The sequence below is a fragment of the Festucalex cinctus genome, chromosome 5 (assembly GCF_051991245.1).
Source record: "Festucalex cinctus isolate MCC-2025b chromosome 5, RoL_Fcin_1.0, whole genome shotgun sequence".
Lineage (NCBI taxonomy): Eukaryota > Metazoa > Chordata > Actinopteri > Syngnathiformes > Syngnathidae > Festucalex > Festucalex cinctus.
Window position 1 is genome coordinate 31,315,097 of NC_135415.1, and position 24,044 is coordinate 31,339,140.

General features: G+C 41.7%; 1 protein-coding gene across 3 annotated transcripts in view; it reads right to left on the bottom strand.

Moving 5' to 3' along the window:
* lmx1bb (LIM homeobox transcription factor 1, beta b) overlaps positions 1 to 24,044 on the bottom strand; it is a 55,394-nt gene that overhangs the window by 1,056 nt on the left and 30,294 nt on the right. For all 3 annotated transcript variants that reach the window (XM_077521952.1, XM_077521953.1, XM_077521954.1), the window contains exons 4-8: positions 6,698 to 6,930; positions 3,310 to 3,488; positions 3,031 to 3,108; positions 2,590 to 2,656; positions 667 to 828 (exon numbers count right to left, since the gene is read on the bottom strand). In XM_077521952.1, coding sequence (XP_077378078.1) covers positions 667 to 828; positions 2,590 to 2,656; positions 3,031 to 3,108; positions 3,310 to 3,488; positions 6,698 to 6,930 — 719 coding nt within the window. The remainder of the gene's footprint in view (positions 1 to 666; positions 829 to 2,589; positions 2,657 to 3,030; positions 3,109 to 3,309; positions 3,489 to 6,697; positions 6,931 to 24,044) is intronic.

Below are 24,044 nucleotides of genomic sequence, written 5' to 3' on the forward strand. Positions count from 1 at the left end.
TAAAACCTCAACATGTTATTTCTCTAAAGGGAATAGTTAACTTTATTACACTCTGGATCTTAATGATAGTGCACAAAATGGGGACAGTGTTTTGAGACGTATCTTTTAATGCCTTGCCAATATTGTTCTTTTCCCCAAACCGAAGAAGAGTGATGAGAGCGGGGATTTCGCTTCTTACGATCAAGAAGAACTAAATGGAGGCAAATTATAAGGAAGTTATGAACTTGAGGAAATTGTCCCTCTGGGCTTTGTTGAGGACATCACTCCGAAAAGTGTTATTCCAGTAACATCCTGTGGATTAAAACTTGATTGACTGATCTGTTCCCACTCCTCTCGTTTGCAATTTAATGTCTTTGCAAAATCTGCGAGCAGTTGCGCTCGCTTCCTGATGCGCCGGCAGATACGAGCCCCGGTCTTTGTTTGCGCCTCCTCGCACGTCTTTTTAACCGCCAACATCACCGGCGACGGGTTGTCTCACAACTTGGGGGCAGAGATCTGGAAACCGCATGATGGCCAAAACACAAACACGTACGCGTACGCTCGTGTTATCTCACGTGGGAGGAGAAACTGCCGGCGCTCAAGTCAGGTTGCTGCGGCTTGAAAATATGTTCGGAGCCGCGAGGTTGATCAAGGGGGGAGGAGGTGAGCGAGTTACTGGATGCTCACCATATGGGTTCATGTGATCCCCGGGCATCTGTGGGGGGGTGAGCCCCTGCTGGAAGGGGTCCGTGCTGTAGCCGTTCTGATCCATGGCGACCAGCTGCTGCTGTGGCGGAGGCAGAGGCGTGAACGAGCTCATCATCCCCTCCATTCGATTTGACATCACTTCTGCGAGAAAGTGAACACGCGTGAGGGCAAAATTGATAAATGTTACATGAAGATGGCCTTGAACAGGAAATGAAATGATGTATTGATTCAAGATTACCAGTATATACTTACTGTGCCTTTTTTTAGAGGCACTCATTGGAATTATTTGGGTTTTTTTTCTCCCTAATTCAATATTTCATTTTTTATACTGTAGTAAATGTTTACATTTTTTGTATACTTTACATAATATTACAATATCTATATATTTGAAATTACTTTTAATAATAATATTTTCCTTATTACATCATTCTAGTATTTTTGGGGTGTCTACCCGATATCACCCATGATAGAGGACTTTTATGATGGGGAGAGTGGAGGACTTTGCCCCCCCAAGAAAAAAACCCCGTCTATTTGATACAGTTTTTGATACATGGGGTGTGAAATGATTCAAGGTTGGTTTGATTTGAAAGTGGAACGATTCGATTCAGTTGGAATCAGTAGGATTCATTCAGATACGGTACGGCTCAGAGGGTATGATGCAAGGACATGTTTTTGTCGTTTTACATACGTTTGAATGAATTTCGGTCATGTAAAATGTGCCATTTCCTTCCAAGACATATCTCTCCAATAAAAGATGGTTCGATACATGCCTTGATATATTTCAAAGTGGAACAATTCAATTTGGTTTGGTTCAATACACGCATGTTTAAAAAAAAAAAATCGTTTCAAACCGGTTTTGTTACATCCCTAATAAATAGGCCTACATGAATGAATGAATAAATAAATAAATACATATAATATTGGGATGTTGCTAACAAAAAATGCATTGATCTTTTTCCTTTATTTCTTGATTTTTTTACATTGACAACATTCAGGCCCGTTATTTGTCTGTCATTAAAGCTGCAGAACTCTGTGATGATTTATTTAGCCATACTACTGATACTAATGAAATGAAAAAAAAAAAAAAAAAAAAAAAAGGTTCCGTTCTTGTGAGATAGTGACAACCTCCAAATTCCTAACCGGCCGGCATGCCTTTTGTTAGTGTTACCGTGGAAACCTCCTGAAACTCAGTCGGCCACAGCCCCATGTTGCTTATTCAAACACTGTTGTTAGCAAAGTGACTGATGAAGACACATCTCAAGTCCAGTCAAGAAATGCCATCAATTTCATTTCAAAATACGTATAACAACTTTTCAATGACTTTTGCTGTGGTGTTGTTCGCACTTGAGCAATTGAAGACCAAATTTTTTCTCGAGTCAATTAAAGCTAATTGTGAATGGGAAAGAAACATAAGGGGAAGATCATTTTCAATTCAGTGCTTCAATGATATTTTAGTGCCACTTTAGTGCGTCAATGTTATATGATCATCATGTCTTGACTTGCTCACATAAAACACATCCCGCATGTAATATCTCTGTTATAAGGATATGATTCAAATGTCAAATTTCAAGAGATGGAAATGTTTATCATTCTTTTCTTCATTAGAAAGATTGGAACTTATAGTGTTGTGTGTAATGTGTGGAGTGTAGTGTGACTCAAGATATTATATGGCATAATCCATACACACACTTATGTGCTGTTGATTATGTTTATTGAAGAGAATATGAATAATCTATATTATATGATATTATATGATATTATATTATGAAGGAAAAACATAAGATATGTTTTCTTTGTTGACACAAAATGTTGAATGAGATTTTGTATTTTATTTTTATTTTTTTTTAAAGTAGATGTGGAGCAGTTGAGAGTGAAAGCTCGTCGTGTGTACTCAGCCTCTACCTTGCCCAAGTCTCTGTGAATTCTGTTGTTCTTGTTGCTGCTGCTGTCTTCTGGCCAACTTCTTCATCTAAACGAAAGAGTCAAAGTTGTGAGGAACTCCCAAAACTAACATGCGCCCTTGAATTTACAAAAGGACGCTTCACGCTCTTCACCCTGGCGTGAACTGCACGGAATCTCTATCGCACTGCTTTTCATTGTCAAGTATCAAAGGATTTCAGCAGATAGTCATCGGCCCGAGGGAGGGCGTAGACATTTAGTGCATCAGTGCGCTAGATTTGCAACATGAAGTGATATTTCTTTTTCGTTTTGCAGTCGTGAAAGGAATGCAGTGATAACTTTAACACGCATAGTTTTGGTGATTTATTCTCCGGGCTCTTTCTGTAAATTGACGATGGAAAAGGGCTGTTTAGGATGTACGCAAATTGGTTCGTTTTTCCGCACCTTGGCTCTCTGGTTCTGGAACCACACCTGGACCACCCGGACACTGAGTCCCGTCTCCGCAGCCAACGTCTCCCTCACCTGAAGACAGGGATTTGATTTGGAGCATCAAGAAGGATATATAAAATATGCTATTTGATGCTTTTCTACATGTATCGCACCAGCTTCAAAACTCAACGGGTTAAAACGAGACTTGAAGTCTACTGCAGCTTACTTGACTCTCGACTAGGCCAAAAATAGTGGATGTTATTGTCGCTGTGATGCAAAAGCATCTCCACATACCTTCCTGCAAGGTTTTGATGACACCTCAAAGGAGGCCTTGAAGGCTCGTCTCTGCTGAGTGGTCAAAATGGTCCGTGGTCGTTTGGGTCTCCTGGGATCCTTGCTGTCGTCCCCTTTTCCCGGGCCTCCGACACCTCCTTTCTCAGGCTTGATGTCCAATTCCTCATCGTCACTTTTTTCTGCAAAAAGATGTTTGAATCATCAGTTTGTGTCTGAACTAACGACACACTTTTGGCAGTGACAGCCTACTGATGAATGTAGTTTGGTTCTTCACTCGTTCGGGAGATTCACAAACCACCGCAAATGCATAATCAAAGGAGAAACATGTGTTTTGAGTCCGGCTATCAATTAGTTTCAAAAGAAAACTGCCACATGCATGATTGCACTCACAGAAGTCGGCATGCGCTTGCTTGGACTGCACGGTGAAGTACGTACATTTGTCAGTGAACTGGACAACGTGTCACTTCTAACATATTGCCCTCAGCTTTAGCTGATTTGCACAAAATCAATCTCCGATAAGAATACGATGTTATGTGTAACAAAGGCGATGCTTGAACATGTGGGGAATGCATCTTGGAAAACGGTGGTTCCTAACCTTGTTTGAGTACTGAACCCCACCAGTCTCCATTCACGAACCCTTCTTTATTAAAAAAATCAAATATGCAGTGTAGGAAGCCGACTCCCATCACTCAACTGCATATTTATTTAGAACACTTTAAAACAACAACTGTTGTTTTCGTAAGATGGACCCCAGGGGATACAATGAAAACAACAGAGCCCCAGAATTGAACCCTGTGGAACATCGTTTGTTCCATTATACATGTTGCACATATTCGTCCGACCACTTTCTTTTTTTTGCTTGACATAGTTAGTATGAACGGAATACAATCATTACAGAAATCACAACAGTCACAAGTTGACTACCGTGCAGCACAGGTCAAGATTGTCGCGTGATCAACTGCAGCCAATGACGCATCATAACGAATCCTATTAATCGAGTGTGTTTCTTGACCGCCGCCGAAACCATGAAACTGACTAACTGAACCCAAGCTAAGAACTAAATGTTCTATAATGAAGCATTCAAAAAAAAGCTTCATACCTGAACATATTGCTATATTTTTATTGTTGTCATGTTGGAGGGTGTCGGAGGCAGGACCCAAATGCAGGGGGGGGGGGGGGGGGGCAACAAAAACAGGGCAAGGCAGGGATACAAGTAAAAAGGGGATTTCATTCAGAAAAAAAGGTAAACAAGGTACTATGGCAAAACACAATTAACAAGGTCAAAAACAAACTATAGCGACAAAAACACAAGGGCAGCAAGGGATGGCATGGACAACAACGGCTAACTAAATCCACATGGACACCTGGGCAAGACACAAGAGGCTTGGGGAGCTGATTGGTCAACACACTGGGAAGGGAAGACACACTCAGGCGGACGTGCTTCCACATAACGAGACAAGAGACAAGGAATACGTGACAAATAAGCAAAAGAAAACAAAATCCCATCCCCACAAAATCAAAACAGGACAATTGTCAAGTGTTAGAAATGTGACAAAAACAGAAAACTAAAACTCTGCTATGAACACATTTGTAATCGAATTGTACCTTTTTGTTCCAAAATGCAACAATTTTAAAACCCAATTTAAATTCAATGAATTTAACCAAAATACGAATCAAGATTATTATTTTTTCCACATATGATGTCTTTGCGTCTGGTTCTAATATGTAACTAACTACATTTGCCCACTGCAAATATATATTCTGGTGTCTATCACATAGTGAGGTTAACCTCTGCTCTGCTCGTGTCAACATTTTCTCCATCTTGAAATGTGGAGACATGCACAAAAGCCTGCGCGATGCGAGCGAACAAGGACGAGGCAGAGCAAATATTCCCACAAGTTGACAAAAGTTGACATAGGCACAGATGTATTTGACAAATTTTGTGCATGTTGAAATGTGAGCCAGATGGTAGTGAAGAGGGAGACTTGGCCGGATGCCTCATTGTGCGAGGAGGCCATAGGCGAGGAACACTCCAGCTGATAAGAGTGGAGATGCAGGCGCTCTGCAGAAAGGCCCCAAATCCTTCTGTCACTCACTATGATACAGTCATTTTTCATTCTTTCCAGCACCGCAGCCTGCCCACGCATGGAGAGCCGTTCGAACAAGACGGGCTTGGCTGAGTCCACTTCTGATCCACTTCCTACTGTATCATAAACTTGTGCTCCCTGCTCCAATTAGAAAGCTACAAAAACAACAGATCAAGTCATGCTGGATTGCTTTCACAGCAAATTATGTCTGTTAAATTGCAGCTGGATAAAAGATTCTTTTTTTTCTTTGTTTTTCATTTTTGTATGTCTTGACCTGCGCAATCCAACACAAGATTGTGACTGTTTTGTAGCGACTATGGATTTTCTCAAAACTTTTGTGGCGGTGTTGACATGCATGCGAAAAGAAACAAAAAATGCATTTAATGCAGCTCAAATTAAGGAGCACATTCATTTTTGTTTGGAATGGATCAATATACTATATTATATATTACCTATAACTGTCAGAGCACATATTTGATATACTACAGTTAAGTATATACAAACAAAAAGGAAACCAGAGAATGACGAATGAATTAAAGATTCAGAATTAAAATTTGCTATGTAGCAAAAGGCAACCAAAATATTGGAAACTTCAAATTGTAACCATACTAATTTAAACAATGTTAAGTCAATATCAGTGGCCCCAAAAAAACTGCCTCCTCCTACAAATGTAAACATAAAATGTTAAACTATATGTAAGGCTCTAAATAATTATTTTCTTCGCGGAGCAATTTTGTGAATCAGCGAGTTTCTAATTTTGTCGAACTATTTCATTTTATGTTCCCCCCCCCTCAGGTTAAACCGAGGGACCTGGAGCAGGGGTTTATTTCAACAATAACTACATGACAAAATAAAGCAACTGAATGTATTTGTTCAATTCACATTGTGTATTAGCCGCAATCTCCACTTGCTCGTTGGTGCGGCGCAAGTCGAAACTCGATCCTTGACCGCACACGTGTCCAGCCTGCGTGTCCTCCTCATTCTCACTTTTGCTATTCAATGTGTTTTGATTAGGTGCAAAATGCAACATTTTTCCTGGCAAACTGTACTGCGAAACACTTATTTCAAGCCTTTTATATTTTGCTTGATGCTACTAGATTTGTGAGCATCCTTAATGTTGTGGCCAGCGTGCGTGTGTATATATAGCATGTGAACACCACTTGACTCCGGTTGGGACCTCTGAGCTGGCTATCACCGCAATGGCACAGCACGCACATGACCCGACACCTCGGCGTCATGTGATGATCGCACCAGGGTGCCGTTGTCACTCCGCTGCGAGAGGACGCGCAGATGGAGCTCACCTGAGTCTGAGTCATCCGGGCTGACCGAGCTGAGCAAGTCCTTCTCCCTCTCGTAGTCGACCTTGCACAGCAGCTGACCCTCCTTCAGGACAAACTCGTCACCCTTTCGCAGCTGGCGCTCGCACACGCAGCAGGAGAAGCAGTTGAGGTGGTAGACGCACTCCAGGGCTCGCATCACAAACTCTGTCGGGGTGATCTTTTCCATGCACCCGCTGCATTTGGTTGCAAACAACCTATGGATACAAAAAAAAAAAAAAAAAAAAAACGATTTTTTTTTTTTTTTCCCCTCCAAAATTCTGGTATATCAAATCATTACAGTATTTATCAACAATGTTATATGACTTTTTCTCTTTCTTTTTTTTAATCACCATATGTAGTTAATGTCCCTGTCCATGAAACCTTGTAGAGGGGAGGCTCATACATACCATTAAATATTGTTATAGATCTGGAAAAGATTTCAGATTTTTTTTTCTCGTTACTAGTTACACAACCCGGAATTTGGATATAATTATTTTAGATACCCTTTAAATCTGTTTATAAGTATAGGAGTTCAACACACAATTGGTATGTTTGATTATAAGTTATTGATTCATCTAAAGTGCTGCAACTGTCAATGCCTCAACAACTGGGCGTCGTTGAAGGTGTTCCAATTCAAGTTTTTCGTTGCATTTGGCCTTGGAGAAGGTCCGCGTTCACCCGATTGTTTTTGTTGTCGATCCTGTAGCTTTTCTTAAGAGGCTTGTGGGTTTGATAGACATGGAAATGGTGCTTCAGCACAAAGGATGGTGCCTTCGTGTCACTCTGACCAAGAGAATTCATAAGGACCCTATATACTGGTAAATGTAATAAAAAAAATAAATAAAAGAGGCCAAAGAGTAATGACCCCAAACCTTGAATGATTGTCATCAAGATTTTACAACGAGATTCGATGTTTGTTTGATCCCAACAAAATTGCAAATGTGTCAGATAACATATCAGAGTCCATAATTCATCGCCGCCTGCCGGGGGTGTCGCATCTTATCTAACTTGCGTCTCTGTGCTGGCCTCAGTCGTCCAATACCGCCATCTTCTTTTGTGGTCATTCAGCAAGATGTTTGCATTGTTTTATTGGTGACTGTGAGTCGTTTCATTTGTGCTCGCTTGTTCAGATGAAGCCACCTAAAAAAAATGAAGCCAGGAGGCAGCGAGCGCGCTTGATGCGGTCCAGCCGCAAAGCCGGATTTATTAGCGGCTTCTTTGTTTGTCCTGGTCGGGAAGACAGCTGGCAGCCGCCTATCTATTTGCGGTGAACGTCTATTTCATTGTGCGACGACGGGAGGCAACGAGAGGACTATTTAACATCGTCGACTGTTTCGGGGAAGGGATGAGCGACGGTGATGAATATAACGTGTAAATATGAGAAGAGCGTTTTGTCATGGTAATTTTGTTCTTGGTGCTGATTGAGTGCTGATAGGCTGCGTGTGTTTGTCCGCGTTAACACGTGTGCAAGCCGCACCGGGCAGCTGTATGCATGCTGGAAACAAATGCGGTTTCTATTGTTGTCGATACGCAGACTCTTTTCAAATGATTGCATCACCATCGCTCAATGGAACAAGCTTCTTATGTTATCTTAATTATACATCAGCAATTGATTGGCTATTTTAGATCAATTATAATCCAAATCATCTGTATTTGTCGGTGCACTGTATAGAACTTGTTTATATTATGAACCTTTCAGCCTTCACACAGGAGCAATCTACACCTAGCAACTGTAGCAAGGTTCGTAAAATCCTATAATCTTTCATTTATTACAATAAGTTAAGAAGATTATTATTCAGCTATGGAACAACCTCAAGAATAAGCCCATAAAAAAAAATGTAGGCACGCTTCTGAAGTGACCTGCCAACCTGGATATAACTTCTCAACAAACCACCATGTTTGTCCGCTAGAGAAAAAGGATTTAAAAAAAACATATCTAAAAAAAAAAAAAAAATTAAAGCATAATCTCAACCTGATAAACGGAATATTCGGGAACTAGCTTGACATTTTTGGAAGGATTAGTGAGTTACATGCTGGGATCAGTGGAAAGAAGTGATGAATCTCTCAAGACAAGTTCCCAGCTCGAATGTTTAGCTAATGATTGACGGCTTAGGCGAAGAAAGAGGAGCGAAAAGTTGAGGAAATGACTTGTTAGCGCGGTTTTGATACGTCCAGGATTCCGCATCCACCTACAGCCGCTCTCTCAAATCTTCTCATCTCGATGAAAACATTCTCATTCAGCCCCCCTTTTCCTTTCTTCTCTTCCGTGCAGCGAGTCTAATCTTGTAAGCCATTATTTTTCTATTTCCCCTCTCTGTCACTTTGCATTATTTTTGCTGCTGTAATTCCTATTCGTCCCTTCTGGAATCTTCCTGTCCCGCTTTGTCCTGGAGCCTAATCCGGACTTTCTGCCTGTTTTCAGGCCCCGGTCCCCATTCTCGGCGGGCTTCAGATGGAATAGCCACGCATGACGCCCCTTCTATGGCAACCACACCTCCACAGGAAGGCAACGGCGACTTTTCGGATGGGCAGAGAGGCCCTTTGAGAATCTGGCAGCAGAAGTAAATCCTTCTCTAAGGAACAAGGAGAATTAGCAGGGAGCAGTGGACTAGGGATTTAACCCTACCCCTCTCCTTTGAAAGGCACAGTCAGGCCCACTCCTGCGGCTCGCCACAATCAAACAGAAGAGGAGAGGGGAGGTGGCAGTGGGGAGAGCAGAACACAAACTCCCTGAATGACACAAGCGGCGGATTGTGGAGGAGCCTAATCCCACTTTAATACCTTTCCAAGTTCAGCTGCTCAAGAATGCTCTTTAAAACAACACCGCTGTGTGAGCAGTGAAGGTTGACCGGGAGGAGGCACGCCATTCAACCTCCCCGACATTACCTGATTAGTGGTTTGAGGTCCGGGCCACTGGGCCAACGTGCCGACGGGAGCGAGCGCACAGGACATAAAAATGATTTCACGTCGACAAGAAGCAGAACTGCGGTCACGTGACATACTGGGATGCCCCGCTTCAAAATAGAAGAGATTAGCTCAAAGTAGCCTTTCCGAATATATGGCTGCGGCCATTTTTATTCGTCGGCTGCCGGTGTTATCATTTATTGTTTACTCTAATTCATGAGCATTCGTTCAGGCAGAACATTTCGTTTGGCTCTTCATAATCATGAGGGCTATATATATTCTGCAAGTACACGCTAAAAAGATTTGGGTCAAAAAAACAAACAAACTTTAATTGGGTCAAGAATGGACCGACCCAACTTTCGGAGTTATTTAACCTTAAAAGGTTGCGTCAAATGCAATTAATAATCCACAAAAGAGTCAACGTTTTGGGTTGTTTTTCTGGGTTATTCATTTGGCTTAATTGAATAACCGGATTGAATTGGGTCAAAAAAATGAACCAACCCAACTTTTTTAGTTATATACCCCAAACATTTGGGTAGAATTTAATAATAACCCAGAGAGCATTGAATAATCCAATAGAATTGTGTCAAAAATGAAGCAACCCAACTTTGTGGGTCAAATTAACCTACAAAGCAACCCAAGTTTTTTTTTTAGGTTGTGTGTTGTGGGTTATTCATTTGACCCAAGATTTTGGGTTAATTAAATAATACAATTGTTTCAATTCCAAAATGAAACGACCCAACTTTTTGTGTTTTTTTTTACCATTATTTTTGAGTTATTTAACCCCAAAAGTTGGGTTTAATTAAATTTTTTTTACCCAATTTGGGTTATTTTTGACCCAACTGTTTTCAAAGCGTAGAATAAGTCATAATGTTGTGGAGCCTGGTGAGGATGGATGGATGGATGGATGGATGGATGGATGGATGGATGGATGGATGGATGGGTGGCCAGCCACTATATGTTGGTGTTACAGCAATAAATGATATATTTTGTATAAAATTGCTTGTGAAATTCTGTCCTAACCTGACTATGGCGACCTTCTTTGTAATAAGGACATGGTAGTTATTAAATGATTTTTAAAGACTTAACTCCAGTGTATATTTTCTGGTTGGAAAAAGGCGTATGTATATTTATTTCCAAGCTGTTGAAGTCTCTCAAACTGCCAAATAATTGTTCTTTTTGTCCGCGATTGCGTCATATTCAACCTCGAGCTGGCCGCGCATTTGCCTGCGTAACACGACTCCAAATGTCGCAGCGAGGACCACCAGCGTCAACGATTCCCATCCCGCCTTCGTTCTTCCTCCTCCCACACCTGAGCGCGCGGATCAGGGGATGAGCGCCTCTGCGGATCAATGCAAGCATCTCAAGCAGAGAGCTGTCAATATTTACCTCGGCGTCCCCGACGGACTCATAAATGAAAGAAAAAGTCCCGATCTCAGCACATAGCTCGCTCCCAGCGGACTCGTCACGTCCTTCTTTTTAATCCTGTGTCCACATACCTGTAATCCCTCGTCTGCTCTTTCTCAATTTATCTGCGATTGGGTTCATCGACTCTGACAGATGATCACGCTGGCGGTAAGGCGCTGTTTTGAGTAAATATAAAAAAAGACACAGCCGAGAGCAAAAAGTATTATATAGGAGAGAAGGCCATCAGGGAGCAGCACTTATTTTGTCTGATGAACACTTCAGGCTGGCCAAGTGCAGCTGAGAGACTTCAGCATCTTCTTCCCCCTTTTTACAGGCACTCTGGAGAACTATGCGCTCTCCCTTTGAACAGATTATAGGCAACTTAAAGTGTGACAACATCTTAAGCTCTCACCACATGCTGCCAATGATTTCCCTTCCACAGACATTACATTTAATGCTTCTGCTGCAGTGATAACCATCAGGAGGACTGGGCAGGATGAAAGCAAGTGAGAAGCAGAAAGAAAGAAGAAGGGAGACGGCGGGTGGCATGCTGAGCTGATCATGCTACATTTAGCAACACGTGCGACGCGCTCGGATTTTGCTGACCGGTGCTGCCGGAAATACCAAAACGGTTTCGGGAACAATACAAGCTCGGCCTCTTATGTCAGCGACTCTCATCCGAGCCTGAGGGGGAGAAGGATTATCCCGGCAGCAGCTGTAAACTATTACTTTTAAGATTGTTTTGGCTAGGCAACCTGCGGCCGCGCCAATCATGCTGGGGTGCGACATGATGACCGTGCGATCGCTCACAACAAGGTCTCGGGACAGGATGGGTGACACGCCATCAGTAGTCCACTAACATTTCTTCTTCTTTTTTTTGGTTCCATTTTGATAAAGCTAAATTTATGGACCGCTAACAGATTATTTTGATAACTTGTTAGGCACATAAGAACATTTGAGAAATAGAAAAAGCGGATGGACATGTTTTGAAAAAAAAAGAAAAAAAAGAAAATCCATCCATCCATCCATCCATCCATCCATTTTCTTGACCGCTTACTCCTCACAAGGGTCGCGGGGGGTGCTGGCGCCTATCTCAGCTGGCTCTGGTCAGTAGGCGGGGGACACCCTGGACTGGTTGCCAACCAATCGCAGAAAAAGAAAATCATTATTATTTTGTCAACAGTTGTCTGTGAATAGTTCCAATGTGCATGCGTGTTCGGTGTTGAGTCTCAGCATGTGTATGAACGGGGACTTTTTCCCCCCTACAACTTCCAGTTCCGGTTTTATCCTTCAGAAAACACAAATTAAGTTATCGTGGAGAGTGAATGGGAAAATTATATATTTTAAAAGAACGTTGAAGCTGAGCCACGATTGTTTGTACCTGAGCCCTGAGCAGCTGTTATGTCATTTTCAGTCGACAACAAGTAGCAAAATGGCCGCCCCCTTGTGATGGATAACAATGGGTGGATTTTGCTGCATATTCCACAAACGCAAAATTAATCTGAACACCGTGTTCAGACTAGTAAGGCTCCATAGAACATATTATTGGAAAGAAAGAAAGAAGGAAAACCTGTCCTCATGAATGTCCCACAAAAACTGATACGCTATTGTTGAAATATCTCATCGGCTGACCTTGTTTTATATTATCAGCATTTCTCTTTGGACTATAGATTCATGGAGAGTAATGAAGCCAAATAAAAAGTGCCATCCTTCTGCTCCCAAGGGCGAGCTCCAGTCAGCTCTAAAAGCTGCTTAATCACCATCCCATGCTTACAACATTAGCATAATAATGGCCTTTAAATTGAGGCTCTTTGTTTTTTAATTAAACTCCCAGCAGGTAAAAGTAAAACACATTAACCAGAGATGTGTGCACCGTTAATGGCCCAATGGTGCCTTCTTCATCACGCGGCTCCGGCCACGAGGTTCCGCTCGCTCCCCTCCCCGGAGCGCAGCGCAGCGCCGGCTGCCTCCAAAGCTCGCCGGGGAGGACTGAGACCACCCGATTGCACTTGGCGTGGCCAAGATAATAGCGGAGACGCGTCGGAAGCGTCGGTGCGCGCGTCTGCGCCTGCCTTGCGTCCAGCAGGGAGAACACTTAAGGAAAAAAAACAAAAACAAAAAAACTGCTCAACGGATCTCAACTGAATCTGCAAAAACACACGGCTAACAGTTAGTTTGGAGCCAAGTGTTTTCCAGCATCATCTATCCCACAAGTGTGCTGGTGTGAAAATAAATATGGCCGCTTGAATTCTACGGCAGCATGAGCTCCCATATTGAGGAATGCGCAGCTCCTGAGACGGGCCAAGCGGACATCGCTGTCTGATATCTGCGCATGGACACTGCACAGCTGCACAAAGAAATCCGAAACCTCGATTCATTCTTCAAATGATGTCACTTTGGCGAGTGCGCTTTTCGGACGACACGAAGGCCCCGCCTAAAACATGCAAATAGCTCGCATGTAACAGGGTTCATCACGTCAAGAGGCTCCGAAAGCCGAGAATTGCATTGCAGCATCGAGTGAGCGGCTGATTCTCATTCACATGTATCTGCTAATGAGCCTGAAGGGAAAACGGGATCTCTCTCTCTCTCTTCTCTTTCTCCCTCTCCCTCTCTGAGGGTGGAAATAATCCTGCTCCCAGCCACACAGGTAGAACAAAGCTGACAGAGTGAAAGGGACAGTGTAGTGGGCAGCAGAGGAGGCTAAGTACACATCTAAATACAAGAGTAAGCAGACAGGCACATAGGATGCTGTTTGGACAGCTGGCGTTCCCGAGTATCTGAAATGTGTGGAACATCACATTTAAGCTCTTGGTTTTTTTGTTTTTTGTTTTTTTTCACCGCCTTGGAACAAACTGCATCACAGGAAATTATGAGTTTTTCAAAAAGAAAACATTAGCCCTACACTTCAACTAAACTACAGGTGGTCGTAGTAGTAATAGTAGTAATACTTACTACTATTACTACTACTAATAATAATGGATGGGAGATCAGTATCAGGTCAATAAGCAGCCTTATTTTAAGGTATCGGTTTACGCGACAGAAGCCCTCTTGTGGCTATTTTACGAAACGAGAAAGTAGAATAATAGAATAGAAATTTGACATTCATTTCATGCAATTTATAAGGAAGACATTCTTAATTGGGATATAATATATAATAGGTATTTCATTACAATTATTTGTCATCGGTTTTTTTTTTGGGGGGGGGGGGGGGGGATTTTTTGTATCAAAAGTATCGGAACTTGGCATCAGTAACTACTCAGGAGTCCTTGTGTACTGGTATCAGTCAGAAAAAAAAGTTGTGCCAAACATCCATAATAATAATAATAATAATAATAATAATAATAATAATAATAATAATAATAATAAAACAATCATCATCATCATCACCACCAACATTATCAAAAAACAACAATAATAATCAAGGATGGGTGAGTACTGATTCCAGGTACCGTTATCAGGCCAATACACGTCATTATTTCAAGGCATCAGTTTTGAGTATCTTATGGCCATTTTATGATCAAAATCTAGAAATTAGTATTGCCATTAATTTCAATTTTAAAGAAAACATGCTATATTCTAATATATAATAAGTCCGTTTTTAACATGATCTGTCAGTGTGGGGGAAATTTTATGCATGAAAAATACTTGTGGTTGTCGGTACTTGGTATCGGTATTGGTGACTACTCAAGAGGTGAGTACTCATACTGGCATCAGTTCAAAATAAAGTGACATCGAACATCCCTGAGAATAACAATAATAATAATAATAATAATAAAGAATAATAAATGATCATGAATATGTATAAAAAGAGGTCACAAGATATTTCTAAGCACATGTGCAGGCAGTGGCGATGTATTTTTCATCCTGATTTTTTGTCTTTGTCCTCCTCTTCCCAACTAATATGCATCAGCTAACAATTGAGGGCTCGGCCTGCTTGACGAGCCACTGGGAGCAATTGCAGCTTCTGAAAGAGCCGGAGAGCACAGAGAGTGATGGCTACAATAAGGCTAATGGCTATCACATGTTATAGAGCTCCAACTGACTATAACTGCACACAGGAAACATGGTTCCCCCTTGTGCAACTTTCTGCAAATTCTGCCTTTACAACACAAGAGAGGCGTTGATTTATCTGCACGTTTCTTTTGATGTTGTAGCTCGCAGTGCCTTATACGAGAGGTGTTTAATATTTTGGCCACACCAGGATCTTTAAATACATCTTCTGGAGTACAAATGCAGCTTCAGAAAGCCCGGGCAGAAAGAATTCATTATTATCGATCAGACTTAAAACAACTACAGAGAGAAACATGAGCGGAATTGTTTTAGTGTCATGAACTAATACAAAGTATTTTAATTGTATTCACTTGTAGTATCTAAATGCTTAGAATTTACACTGAATAGTTTCAATATCTAAAGTCAAATTTAGTTTGTCCACATTTTAAAGAAGAAAAACAAAGCCTTCCATATTGTTTACGATAATAAATAAACTTCCCGATTCAGTGTCGGAATGGTTCAAAAACAACATTTAGATTGGAGGGCTTTATAATTACTATTGACCCGGAGGTTCTGTGTATAAGAAATAAAACAAACAGTAATATGAGGGGTTCTAAAGCACAAGTCTGCAAATATGCAAAGACAGGGTCTGGTGGAGAGCATCACGCTTTGGCTTCTTTTCTTCGCTCCTAATCTGGGGGTCGACGCAATATTAAGACGGCTTTGGAGCCACTTGTGACCCAGCTGTGCACTAATGAAAAATTCCACAGTGCTGCGTAGAGGCCAATGGAGCTTGACCCCTTTTCCACCACGAACCAGGCAACGTCCATCTTGAGGAGTTTACCAGTGCTGGACGATACTGGATTAATCGGTATCAAAGAAGAATGGGAGACAATCTGGGAAAAGGCTGTGAAAAGCCCCGATGCTGCCCCCCCTCTTTCAAACTTGTGTTCTTCGGGCCTATTGGCGGAAAGTGAAGTGTTTGACCAGGTTTTAATGGGCTGGGATGATCTGGAGATCATTGTGAGGGACACGAAGGATTGTGTGAGGGGGGCTCTCTTGTTTATTTAACACAGATTCAGCCTAAAACCAAAATTAGTTTGAAGAGACTGCATGTGAGGCAACCAGGAATGAGATGTTGCTCACAAGATCAGTGTTTGAATGCGTGCGATCTCGCTGCCCTTCATCCTACACAACTGCAAAGTTTATTGGTTGCTGCAATCGTACGCAGTCGAGTGAGCAGCCACTGAGGAATCGATTCCATGTACAGCATCCTCACATGGCTCAAGAAGTAGAACTAATGTTGAATTGTACAATGCTCAACATAAATTACATTGAAAAGTTTGCATTTGTGAGGAAACATTTCATATTCTTTTTTTCTCTTTTGTATTTTTTTTTTGATAACTCACCTGCATTTATATTTTTTAACTACTAATGGACTTATTTTCACAGTTAAATTATTTTGTTGGCAAAAGTACATTTTGCGTGTGCACATTCATAAATACAAAAAAATTGTTAACATTTGGGAAAGTATAGTATAGTATAGAAAATAAATTCTAAAAGCACGAAATGTTTTGATGCCATCTGGCCTTTCCCCTTTATTTTATTTTCCAGTCAATTATATTATATTGAAACACAAAACCACACAGATAATATCTACATTTGGAAATCATAGGTCAGATTTGTTTTAATTGAATTTTAATACTGGGTAAAAAAAAAAAAAATGAAGGATTTTGCAAAATTGTAGCATTTGATAGGTAAACATGAGCTGTTATCTACTCAAGAATCGATGAATACATTTCCAAAAATCCCAACATCAAATTCAGTTCTAAATAGACAAAACAATTTCAGCATCAAAGTCATCTTTCACCAATCTGGCCACACACTCTAAAAGGCGTCCGATGAAATCCCCGAGGGAACGGCAATATATATTGCAAGTTGCGAGCTGGAGGCACACGCAAGGGGATCGCAAATGAAAAATAAACAGTTGTTGAAAGACCCGATGCTTTAAGACCCGGGACTGGGGATTAACGTTCAGATTAGCATTCAATTAATATATTTGAATTTCTGATCAGCAATCCTCTTCAAAGCACAAAATCCCAAGATTAGCAGGTGTTATGCTGAAAAGATGTGTTTTTATTTTGTTAGAACCTCGCTACACTAGCCAAACAAATATGTGTGAAGAGCTGACGTGGATGTATGGCCGTAACCATGACGACCGAATGGTAGTTAGGAGCCTTGGAGAAGTGTTGGAATGTGTCAAACGGACACACACACGCAGACACAAAACCAAAAACCTGCTGTTTCACTCAAGAGTATCAGACACATTATTAAGACCACCTACAAGGTCCAGGGGTTTGGAAAGGTTTTTCTCTATCATTATAACAAGTTGTTTTGAATATACGCACAATTTAATGTGATCTAATATAAGAACACTGTGATATCCACATATCCAAAATATTATAAGTGCAGGTCGTCAAGGAAAAAATAAAAATGTGAAGTCATTTCCCATTTAATAGGGTCAACTCAAACTTTTTTTTTTTTTTTTTTAGTTCATCAGATGGTGCTGGTGGCAGTTAATGTATCATTTCCTCTAGTTTAGTCGTCCATTCCATCTTGCATGAGTCAGTATGTTTTTCATGTTTTGCATGTGAAGTGTTTTTTATTTTTTATGGTTATGATTTGAAACATGTTTCCCAAATCTTTCACTCTTAGGGCCTTATTTACTAAAGGTTAGCGCCGGCAAAAACGGGCACAACTTGATTGTGCACACAACCAGATGTGGAAGCTGAACCGAGCGCAACCAGGATTATGCCTGCAAAATGTGCTAAATTGCCAAGCAGCTCATTTTGGGAGGAGTATATGTGGAGAGATGAATTAAGATCGCACATCATGTGATTTATCAAACCCGAGGCGAACCGTGCTGGCTGATTTTGTATTTTGAAATAGTTTGAAAGGCAGATGCAAACCAGGTGCAAATCGGTGCCACAGTAATCTAAGCAAAATCGAAAGTGGGGAGAACTTTTCAGCTCTAACTAAAATGAAAAAAAAAAAAAGCCCAACATTCAACAATTTTGGAGCTTCTGAAGGATTGACAAGGAGGAAGTCACAAGAAGGAGTCATGCCACATCAACAATGACAAAAAATTGAGGTGAAATATGCAAAATGGGCACAATCACACATACTTGCTCGTTTGCTTTTGCTTTATCCACTAATACTTCCAATCCTATTGCTTCAAACTTTCTTTTAAGTTTGGGATGCCCTCCAAATTGTTCCATAGTGACAAAAACCCTCTTAAAAATATATAGAATAAAATAATACAGGGTACGGACTGTCAAGATATTTCATGTGTAAAATCATCACCATGGAGACAGCAAGCCTGGCTGTGGTCCTGCTTGTCGACAGTTCCATAAATCCATATCCATCCATGCCAGCTGAAAACACCAAAATATTTCGTTTCGACAAGGCTTTTTTTTGTTTTGTTTTGTTTTGTTGAGTGGCTGTTAAATGGCAACGGCTGTTCACCGGTGACTGAAATTTGGAATCGCAACAAAACCACTGGCCGATTTTTGGGCACCCAGCAAAAGTGCTTTTTTGACAGCAGTTCAGTCAGCTTGATTAAGCTGCGACACGCTGCGTACGCCGGCATATCTTAGTGAAAACGTATGCGGCAAAAAAGTTGGTCACTGTCAGGGTTACCTGTTTGACATCTATTAAACACAACACAAAAAGGAGAGAAGACTCAGTTCAGGGCTCGCGAGGAGAGAGGAGAGAAAATGACTGATACAATTCACTCCTGCACTCTCTGAAGATTCCTCTCCTCACCCTCTCGATTTAGTTGCTTTTCCACGCCCTTTCCTCAGGTGTTACATGGGTGTTCCAACGCTAAAAATGCTAATTATATACATGATTGACATTTAAATCAATAAAAAAAAAATAATACGATTGACATTTCACAGCGTGTACTGTACACACACAACCAAGATTTGTCTCCCTTTAAGATATTTGCTCAAACGGGATTGTGTTTTCACATTTTTCTGTTGCGTCTGAAAGGTGAAACACCTTCTTGATCAAACCGGCTAAAATTTCTGTGAAACTATTTTGCTTGTCTTGTCTTAAAGTACTCAAGCATGCATTTTGGCCTTAAGCAAGTCTTAGACAGAAGTTGGCTGCTGCCCTCCCTGTTATTTCTCTTGACTTTCTTTCACAAACCCCGACCGCCCGACACCGCCGATCACACAAACACGTCCACACCAAAGAGAGCACCTCTCTGTCATGTGTTTGGCGGTGTGTAAAATCTCATCTCTCCAGCTGGGAGAGAACAGGTTTGACAAAATTCTCTCTCCTCCACGTGGAGCCTCGGAGGCAAAGAATGGAACGGCAGAAGCATGGTACGGCACGTCTGCTCTCCGCAAACCAACTGACAATGTTTCTGCGTGGCCCCGCGGCGCTGACTTGGAGTCAGCTCAGTTGTCTTAGCGCGGTTCTTGAAATGACTGCATTATGACCCCGGCACAGCTGGGGTTGTTTTTTTTTTTCTTTCGCACCTTTGCTTCAAAAGCTACAGACTCTCTTATACTAAGGTTTGAAAAAAAAAGAAGTGTTTTCATGTCACAATTTGCGAGTCAAAATAAGCATTGTAAACACAATAGCAAAACGGAGAATCACAGATTTTGAAGTTCTTACGATAACTGAAGGGTACATACGGTTCCAAAAAGCTCAACGTTAACGTGACACGTGGCGCTTGACCGCTAACATCACCTACACGTGGGTTCCACTTACGCCACGCTAGCTAGCTAGCTAGCAACAAGGTTCGGCTGGCTGCTGAACAGTTTGTGTAGTCACTCCTACTCTTCGGTACTCATGAATGCAGGAATATTTTATTTCGGCAACAAATCAATTAATAACCAAAAAAGGAATAGGCTGACGCACCAGGCTTATTTTTGCCTATCCCTATACATCACGTCCATGGCGGCAAATAAGCTACACTTTTGATAACACTGTTATTTGTTTGCACAATTCGGTCCTGAAGTTTGATTTTGACTTTTGCGTTCTACATAATACATATTTTGCATTACAGTAGAGCACTTTGTTTTTTTTTTTTTTTAAATTAATTTAGCTTGGCTATACAACCCATCCAGAAATACTAAATGTGAACTGAAATATAAATTTGTGTTTGAAACCCCCACTTAATTCTATACCGTTAGCGTGAAGGGATGCAGTTTATACCGTGATATGAATTTTGAGCCCTACTTTTAATTAATCTCTCAAGAGGAGTCTAAACCACTCAGGGAAGCTTGGAAGAGCCGTGACCTCAAACCCATGAAATGCCTTTCAAATTATTCTGAGAACATCAGCTTCCTCGAACTTCACAAACGTTCCTCTGGATGACAAAAGTCAAACAAAACAAACTAAAATCTTTACAGCTGCAAAACTACAAACTCCATCTCTTTCTCCATTTTCACTTTTTGTCGTTGCACAGGCCTTGCAATACTTTGGTCTATATCGTATATATGAGGCATAGTTTAACGGCGTGATATGAATTTTAAAGCGAGGGCAGCAGCTGTAGTTATGCATATTGAGCTGCAAAGAAGGACAATGTAAGTCTCCCTTCCACTCATTGTTCACGTTATCGGGCTGATATGGATCCTTATTTGTCTTCAGATGCGATGACAAAGTCTCCCACCGTGGCGCCACCCCTGTCCGGCCCTCTCGGCGAGGAAAAAGCTTTTCATTCACGCACGCATTTGACACCCTCTTTGGAGCCACGCGCGTCTTTGTGTGCTGGAGAGGAGCCCATTCTCTATGGCTGTCTGAAAAAGCAGCTGTTTCTATAATGCTGTGGCAGCACTTTATGTTGCAGCATGATAAATGAAGGGGAAGGAGGAGAGCTGCAGCTGAAACACACACAAGCAGAAACAATAGCATAGGCGTGTCTTTGCATCGCAAGGATATGTCACTTCTCTGCGCGCGCACGCACTTTCGACCAGTGTTGCTACAGTTACACTAAATAAGTGACTTCATTACTTTCCTAATTACTTGCTTTAAAAAGTAATTTAATTACTTTCGTAATTACTTACTTTAAAAAGTAACTTAATGACTTTATTAATTACCTGCTTTAAAAAGTAACTTACTTTACTTTTTACTTGCATTAAATAGTAACTTAGCTACTTTTTCAGATTACTTGAATTTAAAAGTAACTAAATTAGATTACAAGTTACTTTCATAGCTACAGTGAACAAATAAACAACCCTGCTTGACATAAAAGTGACATTTAGTTTTGCCACTGAATTGGAAGTGCATTGTTAACAGTGCCATTTAACATTTGTTTTTGTTTTTTGTTATTGTTATTAAGAATAAAATCTAAGAAACCTTTTTGGTTACTTATTTAAATGGACTTTATTCCATTAAAAAAAATATTTCTAGACTTCACTTAACACAAATATATTTAATACTTGACATATAACTATTAAGATGAGACTTAAAACACGCCACTACTGTTGGAGCAGTTCGAACATGGAGAGGCAGACTGTTCCACGTTGGTCTCTACAGGTTAGACTCCCACAGCTCACTAAAAGCTAAAGCTTATGAGTGCGTGTTGCTGCCCGGGCGGCTGCGGGGGGGCTAAATAGATGAACACGGGCCACCAGCTCCAGTGCAGACCCAGGGGAGCGAGAGGTTGAGGTGGCTGTCCCACCGGGACCTGTCGCTCCTCTGTCCTCAGGGCAGTCATCTTCCTTTCCAGCACCAACCTAATGACACAGCCCGAGGCCGAGTCACCCCCGACGGGCCGCCGCTCGCCTCCCAGCTTCTCTCTTCCCCTTGTCCGACCCAGGTGCCTGTCAGAGGGGTGTCTGTTCCGCAACTGGCGTAGCCGTCCGCATAAAGGCGGCAGTCCTCCTCCTCCTCCTCCTCCTCCTCCCTCCCGCCGTCGCCTCCTCCCAATGGCCCCGGGCTCTGCCTTTCATTTTGAAGTGGCGCGGGCCAGCTCCGCGGCAGCCTGAGCCGTCCGCCTGCAGCCTCCGCCATTGTTTTGCCTCAGAGAAAGACTATTATTTCAACTCAATTTACTGTGAGTAAACACTGAATGATAAGGCGGCCTGTCCAATCCCTCACGCGCACGCAGACACGCACACGCGCGCGCCTCGGTGATCCCCCTCCCCGACGACCGTGGGCTGTAATATACACGGCCAACAAATCACTGCTCACAGGCCATTGCTATCAGCGGCTTGAGAATGGAGCTCACTAATTCACTTTCCAACACTGAGCGCCGGACAGGCCTCATGTGTTGGAGAATATGGTGCCACCACCAAGTGGCATTTAAAGGGCTTGTGGCCCTATGGTGGACTGTTGTAAATTGTACGCAAACACATTTTTAACACATGTGCGGTCATTGTAATATGCAAATCAGCAAACCGTGATTCCAGTTACAGGCTCTTGGCTCAGATTCAGTGCAGTGTCATCAATGAGAGATTTGTTTTTTTTTTTTTTTTTCTGAGACAAAGGATTAGTGACTCACAGCAACACATTGTAGCCAGGTGTATGATTTCTAGCATGCCTTCTTGTGGCTGAACCAAGCAAATGAAAGACTGTAGCAAGATTGTTGCTATTCTTTCCAAAAGATGAAGCCTGTGCTAATTTTGTTTGCAACACAAACTATGCCTCTTTTTTTTTCTTTTTTGCCGTGAGAAGCTGTGCTATGTCATAATAATACCGAATTATCAGCCCTCTTTAAATAGCTGTCGTTTGCACCGTTGCCGCCTTATAAGCTAATGTAATTATTCGGTGCCTACTTGATCTTAGGTAGAAAGAGGCTGACACAGTAGCGCACACTAATGTGATAAAAGCTTTGCATATCACGGCTTGATTCAAGGATTCTAAAGGTGAGTGTTTATGACAAGCTAATAATGCCTCGTGCAGCAAGCTGGCCTGTGGATTGGTTAGTTAAGGTATGATGGATGAGGGCAAGCCTAACCTTATTTCCAATAAAGTCTCTTCATTTCTAGAGCTGAGGATAATGAATTTGATGTAATTAGGCCATCACTCGTCTAATTAAGAATGGGAGAAACCTGACCCCGTGTGCTGACTTTAAGTGGACAGTACAGTCATGACATATGTACACTAACCATTTAAAAAAACAAAAAACAAACAGCCATCACATTAGCAAACATTTGCGCTTATCATCTTTCACAACATAAGCAGCAAAAACATTTGCAAAGAATGTGTATATTGCATGAAATAAATAAGGGCCACCGACCCCATTAAGATACAATTTAAGCAGCTATAATGATTCAATGAAAGCAGTGATTCATCATCCGATTATGAATGTAGCTTGTAGTGCTCGTATGCATTATTGGAAATGGGCTAGCTCCTCTCAGTCCTTCTGCTCCTCACACTGCCTCGCTAATCTCTTTAAAGGCCGAGGAGATCCGGAAAACGGCACCCACCGATTCCCTCTCCGTGCGTCCCCTCACAGGCTTGACACCTCTCATTATAACTGCAACTTTTCCACCTTGGAGGAAAACTCTCGAAACTCGATCACTGTGGCAGCCCCAGGTGTTGTATTTGTCATCCCGCGACTAACTGGACACACTCGCAAGCCCATGTAGGATATTTCTTTTTCACCGTTAGATATGGCGACCGACTGTGATCTACCTCAGGCTGTGTTAACAAATGCGGACGGCTGGAAAAAATGTCAAATCAGCCATTATTACTGCACATACTCGCAGGACTTACAATACTTATCATTGCCAGTTCATCTTATTATGCTCCTTGAAAGCTGGAGAAAAAAAACAACAACACAACTCGTAGATGCTTAGGTAGCATACACACCACGTATCCAATTACCTGTAATACACAGTTGAGTTTATCTCACTCCCAGTCATTATCTAAATTGCCGACATATTATTAAAGCACCTGCTTGAGACATGTGTATCTTTTTCTCTCCTAATAGAGCCCAAAGGGAGTGTTGTTTTGGATGCAAGCCTCTGTAGAGTGCAAAGGAATGGGCTTTGCAACCATTTTCCAA